General features: G+C 45.5%; 1 protein-coding gene across 2 annotated transcripts; it reads left to right on the top strand.

The window, feature by feature from the left end:
- The first annotated feature begins 218 nt into the window (after positions 1 to 218).
- On the top strand, positions 219 to 2827 carry LOC119295469 (mediator of DNA damage checkpoint protein 1-like). Of its 2 annotated transcripts, none has more exons than XM_037573887.1 (4): positions 219 to 548; positions 737 to 893; positions 1661 to 1739; positions 2304 to 2827. In XM_037573887.1, exons 1-4 carry the CDS (start codon positions 338 to 340, stop codon positions 2439 to 2441), a joined length of 585 nt encoding a protein of 194 aa, XP_037429784.1. In that variant the 5' UTR covers positions 219 to 337; the 3' UTR covers positions 2442 to 2827. The 2 variants fall into 2 exon arrangements, with proteins under 2 accessions (XP_037429784.1, XP_037429783.1); XM_037573886.1 differs by having other exon boundaries at positions 2301 to 2809.
- Positions 2828 to 25002: the final 22175 nt, after the last annotated feature.

Here is a 25002-nt window from a genome sequence, read left to right as displayed (position 1 = left end):
TGAGATCCAACGCTGGACACGGGGACTAATTATTACGAGATCCAACCGTTGGACGGGGTCTCATCAAACGCTCGGCGGCGGGCCGGCCGAAATTTGGACCTGCGCATAGTACTGCCCCAGTTTAAAACTACGAAACCTATTTTGAATCGGAGGGAGTAGATCTTTTAAAAAGACTCTACATGATTTTCTTTTCTTCTCTTGAATATTCGTGGGTTCACCGGTTTGTTCTCCAATCTTCCGTAGCAAGGCTCTCGTCTCTTCTTCTTCCCGCTCTGCTGCTCCGCCCGCTCTGCTACAAACCCCAACCCCAAATCCAACCCAATCCTGCGCGAATGCGATGGAAGCCTCTACCACCAACACGACCACGCCACCGGCGGCAGCCGCCAGCAAGCGGAGGCGGAAGGCGGCGCTGCCCCTAGGGGATCTGACCAACCTCCTCCCGAGCACCCCAGCCCCGAGAAACCCTAGCGCCAAGCGGCCCCTCCGGCCGCCGCGCCCCGACGCCTCCGCGTCGGCCACGCCCGTCTCCAAGGCCTCTTCCGCCGCCGGTGAGCTCACTGCCCCCATCTCAGCTCAGTCCTTAGTTAACTAGCAGCAGCATCTTAGCTAGGCGCGCCGATTCCCTTCACCATTACCACACCACAACGCCTTCTCCGTTCGATTGTTGAGTTGCTGTGGATTATTTGCTTCTCCTTGCGTGGCACCAATTTGAGTTCCTGACTCTGGATCTTTGCAGCTGTTGAGGAGCCGGGTTTGGTGAAATCGCCCATCTCGACGATTTACACGAGTCGAGCGACTCGGGGGAGGAGAAATCCCACCAGTGTCAAGGTGCCCTTTCCAACTGGAGCAGTAGCAAGTTGCCCCCCTCTTGGGAAAACTACAAGGGCCAGCAGGTGAGCAAGTTGATATGTGCAATTTAGTTTCCTTTTTGGTTCAGAACTGGCTTGCATTTCATTACTTCGGTTCAGACCCTGCAGCTCTACACATGCTCTTGTGCTATCGATTGTGTGGTTTACTTATGATAAGCTTCTGCCGCGAGGTAGTTCATTTTGATTGCTGTATTTAGTTTTTCTTGAAACTGGACTAAGTACAACAAAGTTTTAATTAATAATAATAATGCAGATTTTATCAGTACATGAGGATAAATTTTCATTGCAAATGGTAGAATAAGGTGCAACAACCCACCAATCATGCAACCATAATAATTGATGACAATGTCCATCTGATTTTGCAGTGTTATTTGTGTTGTATACACGCAGCCCACTCATTTTGTTGCATAATCTTGTTAAGCATGCAATAGTCCTGTTCAAAACACAATATGAACAGTTAGAGTTCAAGTTCTAACTGGTCTAGACTGTCAGAATATCTGTCTGCTTATTATGTTTGGATGGTTTTGTCATTCTGGCTATCTATTTGTTAACTTGCATTCTTGTCGTTAAGTGCTTTGGATACTGGTAGCTTGCACAGTGTCTTTTGGGTTTTCAAGACAATGAAGTTATCAAATCATATACTATGTCACTAGTAATAGGGGTAACTGGATAAGTAAATGTTCCCATATGTCCAGATATCTGCAAGTTCCGAATGCAAAGTCTGAATATTGGCATAGCTAATGCCTGCAACTTGAGCGTATTTAGTTAACTCAATTGCACCTCCCTTTCAGTCACTCAACTAAAAAAGCCCCAGCGGCTCAGGATCCTCGTCCTATTTCATCCTCAGCTCCTTGTCATCAAGCTAAAAAGGTAAGCAGCAGTAAACTTTGAGCCATTTCCCAATAATTCTTCCTTGACCGCCATGCTCTCTTTGATTGATCTGTATGATACGAATGTTAATTATGCTTGCTGTTTGTAGCTCATGATTTTGCCCAAACTTTGTCATTCAGTAATATGTGACAAGTAAATGGTAATAAGGCACATATTGATTTTCTGTTTCATTCTCCTTTTCATGTGTATCTCCTATGCGGCATTTATTCAACACTGTATATGAAGATATGCTTATTTGAGTGAATGTTGACACCTCATTTGTATGCTGTAGAGATACCGGCACCATAGTGTCAAGTATCACGCAAACTTAAGAAGGCAGTTCAAGGATTATGTATGTTTGGTCCATCTAGATATCCGCCGATATTGTTTTTATTCTAAATGTAAAGGACTTACGTAGTACATGCGCTAGTCGAAACAGCAGGTGCTTAAGTCTGCTGTATAAACAGCCTTCCACAGAATCAACCTTAGGAACAATACTGAGAATTTTGGGACCCTAGCAACAGTGTTTTCACCTTGCTGATTGCTTGAATTTCTGAACAGAAGAAGAGGCACTTGGGCGTGGAGAACTCATCTTCTGGCAGACCCAAGTTACCAGATGATTTCGTCGAGAAGCACAAAGCATACTTCCAGGAGATCGACGCCTTTGAACTGCCAGTGGAAGAGGTCTCAGAAACTGACTGACCTGCATCAAAAAATCAAGCCTATCCGTGGATCATGTACGATACAGCTGTACAAAAATGTACTCGCTTGGGTTACTTTTATGGGATAACTGCGAGTTATGGAGTAGGAACAGACAGTCCTTGTAACATAGGTGGTGTGCTTAGTGACAACTGATGCTCAGTTTCGTGTGTTTGTAGTTGTTGTAGTGCGGTAGTATCAAGATGTTGTGGAGTCAAGTGATGTCTAGTATATGGTCGTGCTAGGACATGTCGTAGAATTTATGCAGATACTTTAGGAGCAGGGCTTCACTTTGGATAGGAAGATTGATTATTCCAAGTCCACCACATTGTTTTGATTGGCAAACCATGCTCCAGGCCGCTAGCGAGTTACATTTGTCCCCTTGCTCTGTCTTTTTTGTCCAAAGGCATTTCCTTCTTATTTTGTCCAGGAGTTCTAGTATCTTTGGCGGCAATTTGAGAGTGCAGAGAGCAAAGATGGTGAGGGACGTGATCATTGTATTGAGGAGTGAAAGTTTGGCCCCATAAGACATCAAGGCTAGTGTGCTTGTCATTCTTCTTTCGATCGTGCAAATGAGAGGCATGAGGTCTTGAACCGAAGGCTGAAAGGTGAGCCACTTTGGTCTGCCCTCGTTCTACATGATCGCTTGGCAAAGAATTAATTATTAAAGCATATTTTGATGGCCGACCGGAGTTCCATGAGAGGCGTCATCTTCGACTCGATCTACTCCGGTTCGTGCTGGCTACAGTACTTAGCGACTAGCGACTACAGTCGACGCCAGTACTGCCTGGACGGATCTGGCGGCTGGGCACGGATCTGGGGGAAACTCCAGGCCGGCGTGGTGGCCGCACCAAAGTCGACGCCCTCGGCGCCGATTCCTTTCCTGGAGGCTTCGGTGTGGATCCTACGTCCCCTCACCTCTGCCATGAGCGCAAGCGAAAGCCTTTGTTCCTCTGTTTAGGCGACGATGGCACCTTAGTGTCGTGTTCCTTCCTGAAGGCGTCGGCCGGGGACTGCTCAGGGTGGTGGAGCTACTGGTGTAGAAGGGAAAGAATAGGCTATGTAACACAATGCATTGATCGGTGCACCAGGCACGTATATATGAGTACAGAAGGGGGGACACAACCTCAACTATACAGAGGAACTAGGAGGTGGGCCCAAGACACAATATACATGTACACAATATATTCAACACCCCCCGTAGTCGAAGGGGCGCCAGAGACGCAGAGACTGGAACGAAACTCCTCGAAGGTGGAAGTCGGCAGTCCCTTAGTCACCACATCGGCGAACTGTTGTGTAGTCGAAACATGAAGGACCCGAATACGTCCAAGGGCCACCTGCTCGCGCACAAAGTGAATGTCCAGCTCAATGTGCTTAGTCTGGCGATGATGAACGGGGTTGGCGGAAAGGTACACTGCAGAAACGTTGTCACAGTAGACAACCGTAGCCTGGGAGACGTCATGATGCAACTCCTGAAGTAACTGTCGTAGCCAGGTGCACTCGGCGACGACATTAGCCACAACTCGGTACTCAGCCTCCGTGCTAGAGCGTGAAACCATAGGTTGTCACTTGGACGACCACGAGACGAGTGAAGGACCAAGGTAAACACAGTAGCCATAGGTGGACCGACGGGTGCCGGGGCAGCCGGCCCAGTCCGCGTCGGAGTAGGCCACCATCTCTAGAGAACTGGACGCCGTGAGAGTAAGCCCAAGAGTCATCGTGCCGCGGATGTAACGGAGAATCCGATTCATGAGTGTCTAGTGGGAGTCACGAGGGGCGTGCATATGCAGACACACCTGCTGGACAACATACTGTAAATCCGGCCGGGTGAGAGTCAGATACTGAAGAGCACCAACAATGGACCGGTAGAATAGAGCATCCGACGCAGGAGAGCCCTCAAGAGCAGAAACCTGGGCCTTCGTGTCAACATGAGTAACATCAGGGTGATAGTTGAGCATGCCGGCACACTCAAGTAGCTCGTGTGCATACTTCTGCTGATGAAGAAAGAAGTCGCCAGGTCGCTGAACGACCTCAATGCCAAGGAAATAATGTAGAGCGCCCAGGTCCTTGATGGCAAACTCATCACGCAGCCGAAAAGTAATCTGCTGAAGAAGGGTTGTGGAGGAGGCCGTCAGGATGATGTCGTCGACGTAGAGGAGCAAATATGCAGTCGTGTCACCACGGTGATAGACGAACAATGAGGTATCCGAGCGAGTGATGCTGAAGCCCAGTGTCTGAAGGAACCCGACGCTGGTACTAGGCGCGAGGTGCTTGCTTGAGCCCTAGGGAGATCGGGACAACAAACACACATGCCCAGGAAGAGATGCATCAACGAAACCGGTCGGCTGCTCACGGTAAACCTGCTCCTCAAGATGGCCGTGAAGGAAGGCGTTGGAGACATCCATCTGATGAACCGGCCAGCCTCGGGAAACTGCTAGCTGGAGAACTGTGCGGATCATGCCCGGTTTGACAACCGGGGCAAACATCTCGGTGAAGTCGACTCCAGCACGCTGCCGAAAACCACGGACCACCCAGCGAGCCTTGTAGCGCTCAAGTGTACCATCCGAGCGGGTCTTATGGCGAAAGACCCACTTGCCACTGATGACATTGGCGCGAGAAGGCCGAGGAACCAGTGTCCAGGTATGGTTCCGCTGAAGAGCGTCAAACTCTTCCTGAATCGCGGCAAGCCAGTGAGGATCACGAAGGGCTGCGCGAGCAGACACAGGGATCGGTGACGTCTCAGTGGTGGAGGCGGTGAGAAGATACTCATCGCTAGAGTATCGTAGACTCAGGCGATGAACGTCGGCTCGAGCCCGAGTGACGGGGCGAGATGGCAACTCGGCGACGGGCAAGGCGGTCGGTGAAGTAGTTGGTGAGGCAGCCGACGAGGCCGCCGGCGAGATGGCCGATGAAGAAGCGTCCGCGCCCGAGGCCGCCGAAGCGCCCGTGCCGCGGCAAGGGGGCGGGCGAGGCAGGGGTGGCGGGCAAGGCGGGGGCGCTGCCCGAGGCACCCGAGGTGGCGGGGCCGATCGAGATAGCCGGCGACGGGGCGACGCCTGAGGTGGCCGGTGAAGATACCGGCGACGGGGCGGCCGACGAAGATGCCGGTAAGGCGGGCGATGCCGAGGCCCCTGACGGAGTCAGCGAGGACGTCGTGGGGGCGCGAGCTGCAACTCGACCCACGGCGGGAGGACTGCCGAAGCCCGGAGGCGGTCCAATAATCGAGCCGGGCCGTCCACCTAATGGGGTCGCTGGAGGGCCGCCGGTGGCCGGCGGCGACGGGGCGGCGGGAGGTATCTGCTGAAATGGAAACACCGTCTCATCAAGGTAAACGTGCCGGGAGGTGAATACACGATGGGAGACGGGATCGTAGCAGCGGTATCCTTTGATGTTAGGTGGGTAGCCAAGGAAAATGCAAGCGACTGAGCGATGTGCAAGCTTACAAGGCGCAGTGGCGGCGAGGCTAGGATAGCATAGACAACCAAAGATGTGAAGGCCAACATAAGATGGGGACGCACCAAAGAGGAGATGGTGAGGGGCATAGTTCCAGCGTGGGCGACACAGGCGGATGTTAATGAGGAGGGTGGCGGTGGCGAGAGCGTCCGACCAAAACCGGGGAGGCACGTTAGAGTGAAAGAGTAACGTGCGGATGCTGTCATTAAGAGTGCGAAGGATACACTCGGCATGACCATTTTGTTGGGACGTGTAGGGGCAAGTGAGGCGAAAGATAGTCTGTGGGAGGCTAAAAGGTTATGAACAGCGGCATTGTCAAACTCTTTTCCGTTGTTAGTTTGTAAAGTAAGGATAGGACGACTGAACTGTGTGGTAAAGGAATAAAATGCGGTGAGTGTGGCAAGAGCGTCGGACTTGCGACAAAGAGGAAATGTCCACACATAATGAGAGAAATCATCTAAGATCACCAAATAGTATAGGTAGCCCGTGTTGCTTGCAACCGGGGATGTCCAAACATCACTATGCAATAACTGAAACAGAAAAGTGAAAATAGTGGTAGATGCGCTAAATGGAAGATGAACGTGCTTGCCAAGATGACAAGCCTCACAAGTATGTTACTTCCTAAAGTTGACACTCTTCCAAATCCACTTTCGATGATAATCTTATTCATACTCCAAAAGATATAAGTGAAGTTCATGGAGCATTCTACAATTAATATAGACTAACCAATATCCAAGCTCAAAACATATAAGTGAAGCACACAAAACATTCTATAAAACCATACTCAAAAGTGAAGCACAAAGAGCATTCTATAAGGTCATTGAATGGCTATCTCATACTAGCATGGTTCCTAAAGAAAAAGAAAAACACAAAGGACACAAATCATGCGAACAAAACAAAAACCAAGGTATACCGATAATTGTTGAAGAAGAAAGATGGGATGCCAACCGGGGCATCCCCAAGCTTAGATGCTTGAGTATCCTTGAAATATTTACTTGTGGTGCCTTGGGAATCCCCAAGATTGAACTCTTTCCTCTCTTTATTCTTCTCACATAGGTAACTCCTCGTTCTTCGGACACTTCATCCACACAAAACTTAACAAAAACTTCGTTAGATCCGTTAGTATAATAAAGCAAATCACTACCTTTAGGTACTATTGTAAAATCATTCCAATTTCATATTATCACTATATCTACTGTATTCCAATTTCACCATGGTTTATACCCCCCGATACTACCCATAGATTCATCAAAATAAGCGAACAACACAAAGAAAACAGAATCTGTCAAAAACATGATAGTCCGTAGTAATCTGGAAATTTAGTAAACTTTTGTAACTCCAAAAGTTCTAAAAAAATATGAATATTTAAACAATTTGTATAGAAGTAATGTGAAAAAAGTTTCAGACCCATTTGACTTTCTAGTAAAAAATGTAAATTCACGCTCTACATCCAAAGTTTCTGTTTTTGTACTGCACATAGTAAACAAGCAATCTAATCATCCTAGAACCAAAGCTTGGCACATTATTTTTATAATACAATGAATATATACAATGGAATAATTATTTTCAGAGAAACTTACATGAAAAATTCTACATTGTTTCCATGAGCATGAACACAAGTGTTCCAGGTCGACCCTCACTTCTCCAATGCATAACCTTCCAATCACTTCTCTTTTTTTGAAAAACCTTTTAGGCATATGAGGCAAGTGAATCTTTTTGCATTTTCATTTTTTAATTTTTTTGTATGTTTCACCCACAACTAAGAAAAACTAAAAAGGGGAAACAAAAACTACTTAGTGAAGGAAGCAGACAAGCATACACAAGAATATCAACCCCATGCTATTGCTCCCCGGCAACGACGCCAGAAAGGAGCTTGATAATCCCCAAGTGCAGGGAATCATCGTAGCAATTTCCAAAGGTGGAAGTGATAAGCATGGAGTGTCAAACCCACAAGGAGCTAAAGGGAAAATCAATATTCTCTCAAGTCCTATCTGCCACTGATAAGACTCTACGTACACCGGACGTTTGCTTCCAACTAGAAACGAGAAATAAGACTATGTTGTGGGTATGAAGAGGATAACTTTGTATGATATCGGAGAGCTAAAATATAAAATAGGTGCTGTTATCATAAAGTTAGAATATATTACTAAATATTATAAATAGCAAGTGTGGAATAATGATGGGTCAGTGTGCGGAATTGTCCTGGGCAATTGTTAACAAGACCGGTAGTCGTCATTGCAATTTCATATGAGGGAGAGGCATAAGCTAACATACTTTATCTTCTTGGATCATATGCACTTATGATTGGAACTCTAGCAAGCATCCGCAACTACTAAAGATCATGAAGGTGAAACCCAACCATATCATTAACATTATCAAGTCCCCTTTATCCCATACGCAACAACCCCCTTACTCGGGTTTATGCTTCTGTCACTCAAGCAACCCACTATAAGCGAATCATGAACGTATTGCAACACCCTACAGCGGGAATCCCTCATGCTTGCGCGACATGGAGGGCACAATAGGACATCACCAAAACAAAACATACAACTCATACCAATCTAGATCATCAATAACGCAAAGACAAAGGATACCTACTCAAACATCATAGGATGGCAACACATCATTGAATCATAATATGTGGCATAAAGCACCATGTTCAAGTAGGGATTACAACGGGGTGCGGGAGAGTGGACCGCTGAAAAGAGATGAGGATGGTGATGATGATGGTGATGTTGATGAAGACGATCATCGCGGTGATGATTCGCCTCCTGATGGCACTCCGGCGCCACCGAGAGAGAGGAGGAGAGGTTCTCCCCCTTGTGCTTCCTCCTCCATGGCCTCCCCCCTAGTTGGGGAGATGTTCCTCCTCTGGTCCTTGGCCTTCATGGTGATTATGGCCCCTCTGGGATCCTCCTCCATGGCCTCCGGTGATGATGGCCCCCTCCGACAGGGTGCCAGAGAGGGCCTATATTGATTTCTCGTTGCTACAGAGGCTTGCGGCGGCAGAACTTCCGATCTAGGTTATTTTCTGGAGGTTTGGTGACTTATAGGAGAGGTTGGCATCGAGAACAAGTCAAGGGGGCCCACGGGGAGTCCACGAGGCAGTGGGCGCGCCCCAGGGGGGTGGGGGCACCCTCCACCCTCGTGGTGCCCTCAGGACCCCCCTCCGGTAGATTTTTGTTCCAGTATTTTTTATATTTTCCAAAAAAATCTCCGTTGATTTTCAACGCATTCCGAGAACTTTTATTTCGGCACAAAAACAACACCACGGTAGTTCTGCTGAAAACAATGTCAGTCCGGATTAGTTCTAATCAAATCATACCAAAATCATATAAAACTATTGTAAACGTGGCATGAATACTTTATAAATTATAGATACGTTGGAGACATATCACTGGGCCTTAGGCCACAGTGGACTAGCCCAACTGGCCCAGCCCAGCTCTCTCCCTGTTCATCCCCAACCTAATTACAGTGGCATACCGAGGGCGCGCGTGCCGCATGTCCCCGTCGAACCACCTTGCCGCCCTCATCGGGGAGGGGATAAGGCCACCTCCCACGGTGCCTCGGGCTCCTCCCCCCTCTCGTCGGTCCTCTCTCCTACTAGCTCGCCTCCCTCGCTCTCCCTCTTGCCCCTCTCCCCTCCTCCAGATCCGCCTGCACCCGAGCGGGGAGGTCATCGCGCCACTGCCATTAGCGCGCTCCGGCGCCACCCCGGGCTGCACCAGGACGTCCATGAGCTGCACAAGCCTCGACCTTGTCCTCTAGACCAACAACAGGAGCCGGGGAGGCCCCACGTCTTCGACATCGAGCTCACCACCCCATCGGCCACCGACGCGTCCCCGTCGGCGTCGAGCTCTGCTGCTCCTAAGCCCATGCCAGGCCTCCATGTGCCTTCCCAGTGAGCACCACTCCTCCCCCTCTCTCCTTGCTGCCCGCCGTCCGCCCGCAGCCACTGCCCCCTATGTGCCCTGGCCGCCAATTGGCTGCGCCCTGCGCTGCTCGCGCGTGCGCTCCTCGCCATGGCCGCGCACGCCACGGCCTCCCCCTGCCCGCACCGCGTACCCAGCCCACGCGTTAGCCCATGCCGGACGCCTCCGCCTGTTGCAGCCCGCAGTGTCTGTCGTCCCTGGTCGTGGCTTGGCCACGCCCGCGCCCGCGCTGAGTTGTGATAGCGCGCGCGCTCGACTGCCACGGACCGCGCTGCGCCTGCCTCGCCCGGCCAAATGGTCGCGGAGCGGGCCGCTCTATATCTAGCCGCCGCGCTCTATTGTCGCCGGCGTGCTCCTAGCGCGAGCACGCATTTAGGCAGTCGTCGTGGCTCACTTACACGTGGGTCCGGTCTGTTTAGTTTAAAAAATAATCTAATTGCAACACTGACCCCCTATTAAATTTAATTATGTTTTAGTTAGTTTAGGGTTACCCTGTGACATGTGGAGCCCATTTGTTAATTAACCATTTAAGTTTAGGTGTAGTTCATGACATGAGGGTCCACGACTTGTTGACCAGTCAAACTTTGACTGGTCAACTGGTTGACTAGACCACTGACTGGACCCCCTGGACCCCACCTATCAGCCTCATGTGCAAAAGTGTGGGTACACTTTTGGGTACCCGTAGCATTTAGGTTTTAAAATGATATTTGAATTAAAATGAATCTGTCAATTCAGAAAATGTTTAAATCTTTGAAAAACCATATAATAATCTATAAGTCAGATGAAAATAATTTATATATGAAAGTTGCTCAAAAAAATATAACGAATCCGAATAAGCAATCCGTTCATCTGTCACATGCCTCTAACATGATGAACATGATTCCTTCCCCTTGGTTCATCTTTTCAAAAAACGCCAAACATCGGGAAAACAACCCTAGATGTTTTCTCACTACATATGTATCATGTAGCACTGTGTTAGGCCAACCCTAGCACTGCATATTGCCATGTCATGCATCTGTTTTCTTTATATTTGTTGTTTCTTCCCCCTCTTCTCTTCGTAGACACCGAGACCGATGCTGCTGCCGAGTACGACTACACCCCTGACGTTCAGCCACTCTCAGCAGAGCTTCCAATCAAGCAAAACCCCCTTAATCATTCCTATATCACCCATTTCCTTCTCTCTCATGCTTTCATTAGATTTTGCTATTGTTTCTCGTTTGTACCTATTATGACACATAACTTGATTTTGTTACCTGCTATTGTTACTAGCTGCTTACTGTATATTCTTAGTATAGGTTGGTTAGTGATCCATTAGTGACCCCTCACCTTGTCCCTGTTGCCCCCGCTTTCTGACCAATGACTCAATCAATGCGATCGACGTCCTGAGCCCGACACATCACATCACACCCCCTTAGTGCTATGACTCTGCAGAGTTACTATCGAGTGCCGAGGGTGATACCTCGTATAGCACTTATGATGAGATCTCTGTAGTGTAGCTATTCGATCGTGGTCTACGGAGGGTGATTCCTCTTCACCACTCCCAATAATGACTCTGTCATGCAACACATCAAGAGTGAACCCTCGAGGGTGATTCCTCTAAGTTCACCTTGATGATTACATCAAGCGAAATCCATCGGGGGTGATTCCTCGGATTCCCCCCTTGGTGTTATGGGCACACGGTTACTTTGACATTACCCCAGAACCATGTTCAAGTTGGTCTCGGGGGGTACCCGCGAGAGAAATGTGAGGTCAGGTTGACCGTGAGGGTAACCGCGAGTGATGTGGAGTCGGGTTGACCCGGAGGGTACCCGCAGGATAATTACGCGGCACGGCCAGACATTCTTAGCCCTTGTCGTAAGTTCGTGAGATGGGGTGATAGGACCAATGATCATGGATCATTGATCATCTCCGCGCGCTCCCAAGAAACTAACGATCTGGATATGTGATCCGAGTAGGCCTCTGGCCTTTTCACACTGACCACCATGCGGGAAAAAGTATGGGCACTCTGCGTCGTATGATTCTTCTGAAAGCTCACATATGTTAGCGGTTTAGCGACGCGCGCCCGGTTGGACGATAACCAACTATGCTTGTATAAGGGGGTGGGTCTTCTGCAGGCCGCGTTCGCAACGTGCAGGATTGCAAGGGACTATTGGCCCATGACCCCTTCACATTTAGGATGTCGACCGGCGTGCTAACCTCTGTGCTGAGCCTAGGTAGGACTATGACATGTCGATTAGCCGAGGCCGGGTATGACCCAGGAAAGTGTGTTCGGCCGGAGATAATCGAGCGTGTTGGGTACGTTTGTGACCCCTATAGGGAACTTAATATATCCGAATAGCCATGTCCACGATAACAGACGCTTGGAGTTGTATCCCGATCGATACAACTATAACTGGATATTAGAAATGTGAAATGGATATGATGGCTCCAATATTGCTTTCTCGCAGGGAGTCGAGGAAGGATCTCTGGGCGTTAATACAACATACTTATTACTTGTGCTATGTTACTCTACTCTCTTTTGATGCTGCAAGATGCTAGTCTTTGATAGGCTAGGCTTTCACTTCTCTTCTGGCATTTATGCAGTTCAGTCCAAAGATATAGCCCCATTCCTTTGATACTGATGCATACTTAGTTTAGATCTGATGTAAGTCTTGCAAGTACTTTGGATGAGTACTCACGATTGCTTTGCTACCCCCTTTTTCCCTGTACCCAATTGCTGTGATCAAATGACGGAGTCCAAGAGCCAGAGGACACCACCGATGACTACTACTACCCCGACAGATCCTATTACTATGTGGAGGCCACCAATGACTAGGAGTAGTTAGGAGGCTCCCAGGCAGGAGGCCTTACCTTTTTGATCATGTTGCTGTTTGTGCTCGTCTTCTTAAAGCAGACTTGTTTACCTTATGTCTGTACTCAGATATTGTTGCTTCCGCTGACTTGTTTGTATTCGAGCCCTCGAGGCCCCTGGCTTGTAATATAAAGCTTGTATGAATTTAATTTGTGTTTAGAGTTGTGTTGTGATATCTTCCCGCGAGTCTCTGATCTTAATCGTGCGCATTTGTGTGTATGATTAGTGCATGATTAAGTTGGGACATCACAAGTTGGTATCAGAGCCGATTGCCTGTAGGTAGCCCCCTTTCCTACTTGTTGGCCGAAGTTGAGTCTAGTCTTTGAAAAACTCTTACTAACATTGGTGTGCGGCTTACAGGGCGACATCACAATTGGGTGGTTTTAGGATTTTTTGTGACTATGATCTCTCTTCTACTTGGGTTAAATGATTTTGCTAACTCTAACATTAGGTTCTCGTGATCAGATCCACCTGGAGAGCTAGATTATCTGCAACTATTCCTTTGAAAGTATAGTGAATGATACACACACAATCTTTTGACATCTTTGAACTTCTTATGTTTCAGATGCGTCCCGCAACGTAGATCATCAACCAGACCATGGCTGTTTATGCGACTGGGTTCCCTGCCATTCTGTTCGGCCTCTTGCCCTGCTGGGATATCGTTGGTACCCCTAGTACACCGTGTACGAGGACTACCGCGGGTTCAGCCAAGAGCACTCCTACGCTATGGTTGTTATCTATGATCGGCGGGACAACTCCACCGATGAGTTGCACACCTTTGAGGGTGTTAGAGTGACGGTTGAGAAGGCAGTCCATGATGCTTCCTATGTTTCTATCACCCGCCTCCGTGGAGAGCACCCTCGCTTGACAGAGACTGGGTTCAGATACATCCCGTACGTCCCAGCTGGGGACGAGACTGGACACTACACTGCTATTTGTACCCCCTATGTGAGCCGTCGTTACGATCCTCAGGTTATGGTTCGGTACATCAAGGCTCTGGATCGCACTGTTCGAGCTCTGTCTGTCGAGTTGTATGCCATTCGTGCTTGCCACTATGACACTCTAACACAGATGCTGCCAGCAGTCAGCGCGAGGATATAGCTAGAGTACATCCTTTACCCATGCAGGCCAGAGTTGCCACCAGGTATTGCGTGGCCTATTGTTGGAGGTGATAGCCCTTCACGTGGAGCTCTCCTTCCAGGTTGGACCAGTTCTTGCACCAGAGCCTTCCTGGAGCATAGGACCCCTATCTCGAGAACTGTTTGGCTTTTCATCACCTGCAGCCGCCTGACTTCAGAGGTTTTCCCCGATGTTGATGTAGCATATCGCTATGTCCCTATGTTGTATCCCTCCACCGCGTGCTTGCGTGCCACCTAGTTGGTCTAGACTACCTTTCCCTTTCTGAACTTGTACCTCTAGTTTGTAACCGACTGATGTATGGATCTGCATGTCATGCTTGACTACTATGATGTATATTTTGCGCTCTTTTAATTGTGCATGTTACCTCATGAATGATTCATTGTCTCTACCATTGCTCCATGCTAAACTATCTCTGATGCATTCTAGCAGGATGGTTAGACCCACTGGTCGTGGTGCCAACAATCCACCACCGCCCGAATATATAGCTAGAATGATATGACCGTTTGAGATGAATCACCAGTTCATGCTAGGGCTCATGGATCAGTTTCCATACCCCAATATGAATCAGTAGCCAGCCCCAGTAACTCTGCAAGATTTCATGCCCCTCAACCCTACCATTTACCGCAACTCAACTCAGCCCCTTGATGTTGATGACTGGCTCCGTGACATCACTTATGAGATGGAGTCTGCTGAGGTTGCCCCTGCCATCTATGTCACTTTCGCATCCTTTTTCCTCAAGGGCCCCGCTACTCAATGGTGGATCAGTCACATGCGTACTCAACCTGCTGGGACAGTCATTACTTGGGCGGAGTTTCCAAGCTGCTTTCCATGCCCGCTTCATTCCTTAGGGAACATGGACAGGAAGAAGCGCGAGTTCCGCAACCTCACCCAGGGCAACAAGAATGTGGATGCTTATCAACGGGAGTTCCTAGACTTGTCCCGCTATGCTGAAGAGAATATTGCTACTGATGCCTGTAGGCAGGAAAATTTTCATGACATACGTCACCCTGATATCAAGCTTGCGCTCCTGGTGCATGACTTTGCCGACTTTGCCACCTTGGTGAACAAGGCCATTGATGTCTGCTAGAACTATGTCGGTATTTCCCCAAAGAGGAAGGGATGATGCAGTATAGCGATAATAGGTATTTCCTTCAGTGATGAGACCAAGGTTATCGAACCAGTAGGAGAACCTCCTAACACCACGTAAACAACCCCTGCACACAAATAATAAATACTCGCAACCCGACGTGTTAAAGGGGTTGTCAATCCCTTTCGGGTACGCCGCCTCAAGTAGGCAAGATAACGTGAGATAATTGTGGTAGATAGGATAAATAGATCACGAAATAAATAAATGGTAGCAAGATATTTTTGTATTTTGGTTTAATAGATCTAAAAATAAAAGCAAAGGAAAATAGATCGCAAAGGCAAATATGATGAAAAGAGACCCGGGGACGTAGGTTTCATTAGTGGCTTCTCTCGAGAAAATAGCAAATGGTGGGAAAACAATTACTGTTGGGCAATTGATAGAACTTCGAATAATCATGACGATATCCAGGCAATGGTCATTATATAGGCATCACGTCCAAGATTAGTAGACCGACTCCTGCCTGCATCTACTACTATTACTCCACACATCGACCGCTATCCAGCATGCATCTAGTGTATTAAGTTCATGGAAAAATGGAGTAATGCAATAAAAACGATGACATGATGTAGACATGATCTATTTATGTAGAAATAGGAAATAGGCCCCATCTTGTTATCCTTAATAGCAATGATACATACGTGTCGTTTCCCTTTCTGTCACTGGGATCAAGCACCGTAAGATCGAACCCATCAAAAAGCACCTCTTCACATTCCAAGATAAATAGATCAAGTTGGCCAAACAAAACCCAAATATCAGATAAGAAATATGAGGCTATAATCAATCATGCATATAAGAGATCAAAGAAGACTCAAATAACTTTCATGGATAAAAACATAGATCTGATCATAAACTCAAAGTTCATCGGATCCCAACAAACACAGCACAAAAAGACTTACATCATATGGATCTCTAATAGACCATTGTATTGATAATCAAGAGAGAGAGAGAGAGAGAGAGAGAGAGAGAGAGAGAGAGAGAGAGAGAGAGAGGAAGCCATATAGCTACTAAGCATGGACCCTTAGGTCTACAAAGAACTACTCACGCATCATCGGAGAGGCACCAATGGACATGATGCACCCCTCTGTGATGGTGTCTAGATTGGATCTGGTGGTTCTGGACTGTGGCGGCTGGAATTGATTTTCGTCGACCCCCTAGGGTTTCTGAAATATTGGGGTATTTATAGAGGAAAGAGGCTGTGCGGGAGGCCAACGAGGAGGGCACAACCCACCGGGGCGCGCCTGGGCCCCCAGGCACGCCCTGGTGGGTTGTGCTCCCCTCGGAGCTCCTCTCAGTTGCATTCCTTGCCCATTGGATGTCTTCTGGCCAAAAAAAATCCACAAAAAGTTTCACTGCGTTTGGACTCCGTTTGGTATTGATTTCCTGTGATGTAAAAAACATGCAGAAAACAACAACTGGCATTGGGCACTATGTCAATAGGTTAGTACCAAAAAATGATATAAAATGACTATAAAATGATTGTAAAACATCCAAGAATGATGATATAACAACATCGAACAATAAAAAATTATAGATATGTTGGAGACGTATCAGCATCCCCAAGCTTAATTCCTGCTCGTCCTCGAGTAGGCAAATGATAAAAACATAATTTTTGATGTGGAATGCTTCCTAACATGTTCATCACATTTCTTTTCTTTATAACATGGACATTTGGACTTTTATATAGTTCAAAGCAATAGTCTAGTTTTGACAGGAAGACTTTAATACTCAAGCATACCAACAAGCAACCATGTCTTCCAAAATATCAACACTAAAGCAAGTTATCCCTAGCCCATTATACTCAACCATTGATCCATTAATGAAACACACTCGAATCTTAGCTACACCTAATGCTCAAATACGACCATAGTGCCCCTTAGTTGGTGCTTTATAAGAGAAGATGGAGACTCAAATTTAAAATAAAAATTGCATAAAGTAAAAGAAAGGCCCTTCGCAGAGGGAAGTAGGGATTTGTAGAGGTGCCAGAGCTCAAAGCAAAAATTGAGAGATAAAAACATTTTGGGAGGCATACTTTTCCCACTAAAGAAAACGAGTTAGAGCTCCCAACACTTTTCATGCTAGATACATCATAGGAGGTTCCCAAACAAAAAATAAAGTTTATTCCTTTTTCCACCATACTTTCACTTTCCATGGCTAACCGTATCCACGGGTGCCCTCCATACCAACACTTTCCAAGGAATTTATTATTTGACAACATAAAGTAAATTGTTTTTTCATTTCGGGACTGGGCATCCCTAATACCTTTGTCGTACTCTCGTGCAATGACAAGTGAATAAACACTCATCGTGAGACTAACACATCTAGCATGGAAAATATTGGCCACCCCTCACTGCCCCGCGAGCGGTAGAGAACACAAAAGAGAAATTTATTTTGAAAACTAGAGATGGCACATGCAAATTTGCTTAGAACAGCATGGAATTACCGCATATAGGTAGGTATAGTGGACTCATATGGCAAAACTGGTTTAAAGGGTTTTGGATGCACAAGTAGTGATCATACTTAGTGCAAAATGAAGGCTAGCAAAAAGATTAAGAAGCGACCAACCAAGAAACAAAAAAACCTCATACCCAAGCACTAAGCATAAGTAACACCGAATAATGCACCACAAGTAGGATATAAATTTCATTGCAGAACTATTGACTTTCGTGCTTGCATAGGGAATCACAAACCTTAACATCAATATTCTTACTAAAGCACAATTACTCATCAACATGACTCACATATCATATCATCATATCTCAAAACCATTATTAAGAATCAAGTTTATTTTGTCCAATGATCTTCATGAAAGTTTTTATTATATCCTCCTTGGATATCTATCACTTTGGGACTATTTTTATATGTTGCTTTTCATAAGCTCAAACAAATTTAAGTGAAGAACATGAGCATAATATTTCTTTCTCTCAAAATAATCTAAGTGAAGCAAGAGAGAATTTCTTAAAAAATTACTAACTCCCAAATAAATCTAAGTGAAGCATGAGAGCATTTCTTCAAAAATAACAAAGCACACAGTGCTCAAAAAGATATAAGTGAAGTACTAGAGCAATTCCATGGCTCTAAAAATTTAAGTGAAGCATAGGAGCAAGCATAACATAGTTTTTGGATCTCTCAAAAAGGTGTGTCCAGCAAGGATTCAACACTTAAAACACAAAGCAAAACAAGCAAAGACTCATATCATACAAGATGCTCCAAGCAAAACTCATAATATGTGACGAATAAAAATATAGTTCCAAGTAAAATACCGATGGTTGTTAGAAGAAAGAGGGGATGCCACTCGGGGGCATCCCCAAGCTTAGTTGCTTGCTACTTCTTGAATATTATCTTGGGTAGCTTAGGCATCCCCAAGCTTATCCTGTTGCTAATCCTTATTTCTTCATCCATCGTAAGATCACCCAAAACTTGAAAACTTCAATCACACAAAACTCAACAAAACCTTCGTGAGATCCGTTAGTATAAGAAATCAAACCACTACTATAAGTAATGTTGCAAACCCATTCATATTTTATTTTTGCATTATATCTACTGTATTCCAACTTTTCTATGGCAAAAACTCATCAAAGAAAACCATAGAATCATCAAAACAAGCACACAACGCAAAGAAAACAGAATCTGTCAAAAATAGAACAATTTGTAGCAATCTGACTACTTCGAATACTTATGTAACTCCAAAAATTCTAAAAAATTAGGACGACATGAATAATTTGTTTATTAATCTTCTGCAAAAAGAATCAACTCAAAAGCACTCTTTTGATAAAAGTTTCTGTTTTTTAGCAAGATCAAATCAACTCTCACCCAAATCATCCCAAAGGCCTTGCTTGGCACAAACACTAATTTAAACCACAAAACACATCTAACCAGAGGTATAATTGTGTATTTACACAAGAACAGGAAATAAAAAGCAAAAAAATATTTTATTCATTTGGTTGCCTCCTAACAAGCTCTTCCTTTATAGCCATTAAGATAGGCATGAGATTTCAATGATGCTCACATGAAAGACAAGAATTGAAGCACAAACAGATCATCATAAAACATGTGACAAACACATTTAAGTCTAATATACTTCCTATACATAGGCATTTTGCAGGCAACCAAATTATCAAGACAAGAAACATCTAGCATATGCAAGGAAGAAGAAAGAGACAATAGCAATCTCAACATGACGAGAGATAATTTAGTAGCATGAAAATTTCTACAACCATATTTTCCTCTCTCATAATAATTACATGTAGGATCATACTAAAATTTAACAATATAGCTATCACATAACATATTCTCTATATGACCCACATGCATGCAAAGTTGACACTCTTCCAAATAGTGGGATTATCATCAAATAAAGTCATGACCTCTCCAAACCCACTTTTATGAGAAAATTCATAAGATTGATAATTCTCCAAAGTAGTGGGATCATTATTAACTAAAATTGACACTCTTCCAAACCCACCTTCAATATTATCGCAAACATATTCATCACGAGGCTTAAATAAATTTTCAAGATTGTAAGAAGAATCACCCCAATCATGATCATTGCAATAAGTAGAGGACATATCAAAATTAGCATCCCCAAGCTTGGGGTTTACATATTACTAGCATAATTGACATTAATAGAATTTATTATAACATCATTGCAATCATGGTTTTCATTCAAGGAGCTATCATGAATCACTTCATAAATTTCTTCTTTTATCACTTCATCACAATTTTCAGATTCACGAATCTCAAGCAAAACTTCATAAAGATAATCTAGTGTGCTCGACTCACTAGCAATTGGTTCATCATAGTTGGATATTTTAAAAGATTAGCAAGCGGATGTGGATCCATAAGGTTTTTGGTTTCGGATTTCCAATAGAACACACAATTATTCCAAACAAACTAGCAAACAAACCAAGAAAGACATAAGGGAAAACGAAAAAGAGGGCGAATAAAAACGACAAATTCTTGTGAAGTGGGGGAGATCAAAACGAGAGGCAAATGGCAAATAATGTAAATTGCGAGGATATGAGATTTGTGATTAGGAACCTGGTTGATGTTGAAGATCCTCCCCGGCAACGGCGCCAGAAATTCGTGTTGATGTCTGCTTGAACTACGTCGGTATTTCCCCAAAGAGGAAGGGATGATGAAGTCTAGCGATGGTAGGTATTTCCCTTAGTGATGAGACCAAGGTTATCAAACCAATAGGAGAACCTCCTAACACCACGTAAACAACCCCTGCACACAAATAAAAAATACTCGCAATCCGACGTGTTAAAGGGGTTGTCAATCCCTTTCGGGTACGGCACCTCAAGCAGGCAAGATAATGTGAGATAATTGTGATAGATAGGATAAATAGATCGCGAAATAAATAAATTGCAGCAAGGTATTTTTGTATTTTTGGTTTAATAGATCTGAAAATAAATGCAAAGGAAAATAGATCGCAAAGGCAAATATGATGAAAAGAGACCTGAGGGTCATAGGTTTTACTAGTGGCTTCTCTCGAGAAAAATAGCAAATGGTGGCAAAACAATTACTGTTGGGCAATTGATAGAACTTCAAATAATCATGACGATATCCAGGCAATGATCATTATATAGGCATCAAGTCCAAGATCAGTAGACCGACTCCTTCCTGCATCTACTACTATTACTCCACACATCAACCGTTATCCAGCATGCATCTAGTGTATTAAGTGTTGGGGATCGTTGCAGAAATTAAAAAATTTCTACGCATCACCAAGATCAATCTATGGAGTAACTAGCAACGAGAGAGAGAGGGGAGTGCATCATCATACCCTTGAAGATCGCGAGGCGGAAGCGTTGCAAGAACGCGGATGAAGGAGTCGTACTCGTAGCGATTCAGATCGCGGTGGATTCCGATCTTAGCGCTGAACAACGGCACCTCCGCGTTCAACACACATGCAGCCCGGTGACGTCTCCCGCACCTTGATCGAATAAGGAGGAGGGAGAGGTTGAGGAAGATGGCTCCAGCAGCAGCACGACGACGTGGTGGTGATGGAGTGGCAGTTCTCCGGCAGGGCTTCGCTAAGCTCATGCAGAGGAGCAGAGATGTTGGGGAGGGGAGGGGCTGTGCCTTGGATGTGGTGGTGTAGCCATCCCTCCACCCCTCTATTTATAGGGAGAAGGGGGAAGGGGGCCGGCCCCTCTAGATAAAATCTAGAGGGGGGGGGGGGCAAGGGGGAAGGGGCTTGCCCCCCAAGCAAGGGGGGCGCCACCTTTAGGGTTCCCCCCCAACCCTAGGCGCATAGGACCTAGGGGGGATGGCGCCCAACCCACTTAGGGGCTGGTTCCCTTCCACCTACAGCCCATAAGGCCCTCCGGGGCAGGTGGACCCTCCTGGTGGACCCCCGGAACCCCTCCGGTGGTCCCGGTACAATACCGGTATACCCCCAAATATTTCCGGTGACCGTATGATGACTTCCCATATATAAATCTTCACCTCTGGACAATTTCAGAACTCCTCATGACGTCCGAGATCTCATCCGGGACTCCGAACAAAATTCGGTAATCACACACAAATGTTCCCTATAACCCTAGCGTCGTCGAACCTTAAGTGTGTAGACCCTACGGGTTCGAGAATCATGCAGACATGACCAAGACAGCTCTCTGGCCAATAACCAACAGCGGTATCTGGATACCCATGTTGGCTCCCACATGTTCCATGGTGATCTCATCGGATGAACCACGATGTCGAGGATTCAAGCAATCCTATATACAATTCCATTTGTCAATCGGTACGTTACTTGCCCGAGATTCGATCGTCGGTATCCCAATACCTTGTTCAATCTCGTTACTGGCAAGTCACTTTACTCGTTCCGTAATGCATGATCCCGTGACTAACTACTTAGTCACATTGAGCTCATTATGATGATGCATTACCGAGTGGGCCTAGAGATACCTCTCCGTCATACGGAGTGACAAATCCCAATCTTGATTCGTGCCAACCCAACAGATACTTTCGGATATACCTGTAGTGCACCTTTATAGACACCTAGTTACGTTGTGACATTTGGTACACCAAAAGCATACCTACGGTATCCGGGAGTTGCACAATCTCATGGTCTAAGGAAATGATACTTGACATTGAAAAAGCTTTAGCAAACGAACTAGACGATCTTGTGCTATGCTTAGGATTGGGTCTTGTCCGTCACATCATTCTCCTAATGATGTGATCCCGTTATCAATGACATCCAATGCCCATAGTCCAGAAACCACGACCATCTGTTGATCAACGAGATAGTCAACTAGAGGCTCAGTAGGGACATGTTGTGGTCTATGTATTCACACATGTATCACAATTTCCGATTAATACAATTATAGCATGAACAACAGACAATTATCATGAACAAGGAAATATAATAATAACCATTTTATTATTACCTCTAGGGCATATTTCCAACAGTCTCCCACTTGCACTAGAGTCAATAATCTAGTTACATTGTGATGAATCGAACACCCATAGAGTTCTGGTGTTGATCATGTTTTGCCCATGGAAGAGGTTTAGTCAATGGATATGCGACATTCAGATCCGTATGTACTTTACAAATCTCTATGTCTCCATATTGAACATTTTCACGAATGGAGTTGAAGCAACGCTTGATGTGCCTGGTCTTCTTGTGAAACCTGGGCTCCTTGGCAAGGGCAATAGCTCCAGTGTGGTCATATAAGAGAGTCATCGGGCCCGACGCATTGGGAATAACTCCTAGGTCGGTAATGAACTCCTTCATCCAGATTGCTTCATGTGCTGCCTCCAAGGCTGCCATGTACTCCGCTTCACATGTAGATCCCGCCACGACGCTTTGCTTGCAACTGCACCAGCTTACTGCCCCACCATTCAAAATATACATGTATCCGGTTTGTGACTTGGAGTCATCCAGATCTGTGTCGAAGCTAGCATCGACGTAACCCTTTATGACGAGCTCTTTGTCACCTCCATAAACGAGAAACATATCCTTAGTCCTTTTCAGGTACTTCAGGATATTCTTGACCGCTGTCCAGTGTTCCATGCCGGGATTACTTTGGTACCTCCCTACCAAACTTACGGCAAGGTTTACATCAGGTCTGGTACACAACATGGCATACATAATAGACCCTATGGCCGAGGCATAGGGGATGACACTCATCTTTTCTCTATCTTCTGCCGAGGTCGGGCATTGAGCCGTGCTCAATTTCACACCTTGCAAAACAGGCAAGAACCCTTTCTAGGACTAATCCATATTGAACTTCTTCAATATCTTATCAAGGTATGTGCCTTGTGAAAGACCGATGAAGTGTCTCGATCTATCTCTATAGATCTTGATGCCTAATATGTAAGAAGCTTCTCCAAGGTCCTTCATTGAAAAACACTTATTCAAGTAGGCCTTTATGCTATCCAAAAGTTCTATATCATTTCCCATCAATAGTATGTCATCCACATATAATATGAGAAATGCTACAGAGCTCCCACTCACTTTATTGTAAACACAGGCTTCTCCATAAGTCTGCACAAACCCAAACGCTTTGATCATTTCATCAAAGCGAATGTTCCAACTCCGAGATGCTTGCACCAACCCATAAATGGAGCGCTGGAGCTTGCACACCTTGTTAGCATTCTTAGGATCGACAAAACCTTCTGGCTGCATCATATACAATTCTTCCTTGAGGAAACCATTAAGGAATGCCATTTTGACGTCCATTTGACATATCTCATAATCATAGAATGCGGCAATTGCTAACAAGATTTGGACGGACTTCAGCTTTGCCATGGGTGAGAAGGTCTCATCGTAGTCAACCCCTTGAACTTGTCGGTAACCCTTAGCGACAAACCGAGCTTTATAGATGGTAACATTACCATCTGCGTCCGTCTTCTTCTTAAAGATCCATTTATTTTCTATCGCTTGCCTATCAATGGGCAAGTCTATCAAAGTCCATACTTTGTTTTCATACATGGATCCTATCTCGGATTGCATGGCTTCAAGCCATTTGTTGGAATCTGGGCCCGCCATCCTTCTTCATAGTTCAAAGGTTCACCATTGTCTAACAACATGATTTCCAGGACATGGTTGACATACCATTCTGGTGTGGAACGTGTCCTTGTGGACCTACGAAGTTCAGTAGCAACTTGATCCAAAGTACCTTGATCATCATCATTAACTTCCTCTCTAGTCGGTGCAGGCACAACAGAAACATCTTCCTGAGCTGCGCTACTTTCCAGTTCGAGAGGCAGTACTTCATCAAGTTCTACTTTCCTCCCACTTACTTCTTTCGAGAGAAACTCTTTCTCCAGAAAGGACCCGTTCTTAACAACAAAGATCTTGCCTTCGGATCTGAGGTAGAAGGTATACCCAATGGTTTCCTTAGGGTATCCTATGAAGACACATTTTTTCCAACTTGGGTTCGAGCTTTTCAGGTTGAAGTTTCTTGACATAAGCATCACATCCCCAAACTTTTAGAAACGACACCTTAGGTTTCTTCCCAAACCATAATTCATACGATGTCGTCTCAACAGATTTAGACGGTACCCTATTTAAAGTGAATGTAGCTGTCTCTAAAGCGTATCCCCAAAATGATAGCGATAAATCGGTAAGAGACATCATAGACCGCACCATATCCAATAGAGTGCGATTACGACGTTCGGACAGACCGTTACGCTGAGGTGTTCCAGGCGGCATGGGTTGTGAAACAATTCCACATTTTCTTAAGTGCGTACCAAACTCGTGACTTAAATATTCTCCCCCATGATCTGATCATAAGAACTTTATTTTTCTATCACGTTGATTCTCTACCTCACTCTTAAATTCCTTGAACTTTTCAAAGGTCTCAGACTTGTGTTTCATTAAGTAGACATACCCATATCTACTTAAGTCATCAGTGAGGGTGAGAACATAACGATAGCCACCGCGAGCCTCAACGCTCATTAGACCGCACAAATCAGTATGAATGATTTCCAATAAGTTGGTTGCTCGCTCCATTGTTCTGGAGAACGGAGTCTTGGTCATTTTGCCCATGAGGCATGGTTTGCATGTGTCAAATGATTCATAATCAAGAGACT

Source organism: Triticum dicoccoides, chromosome 4B, assembly GCF_002162155.2.
Source record: "Triticum dicoccoides isolate Atlit2015 ecotype Zavitan chromosome 4B, WEW_v2.0, whole genome shotgun sequence".
Lineage (NCBI taxonomy): Eukaryota > Viridiplantae > Streptophyta > Magnoliopsida > Poales > Poaceae > Triticum > Triticum dicoccoides.
The sequence above is the reverse complement of the archived record's forward strand: the minus strand, read 5'-3'. Positions and strand labels throughout refer to the sequence as shown.

Coding starts and splice junctions, on each gene's coding strand:
- LOC119295469 (XM_037573886.1), top strand. CDS start 338: ATGGAAGCCTCTACCACCAACACGACCACGCCACCGGCGGCAGCCGCC. Junction 894..1,660: donor AAAACTACAAGGGCCAGCAG/GTGAGCAAGTTG, acceptor CCTCCCTTTCAG/TCACTCAACTAAAAAAGCCC. Junction 1,740..2,300: donor CTTGTCATCAAGCTAAAAAG/GTAAGCAGCAGT, acceptor ATTTCTGAACAG/AAGAAGAGGCACTTGGGCGT.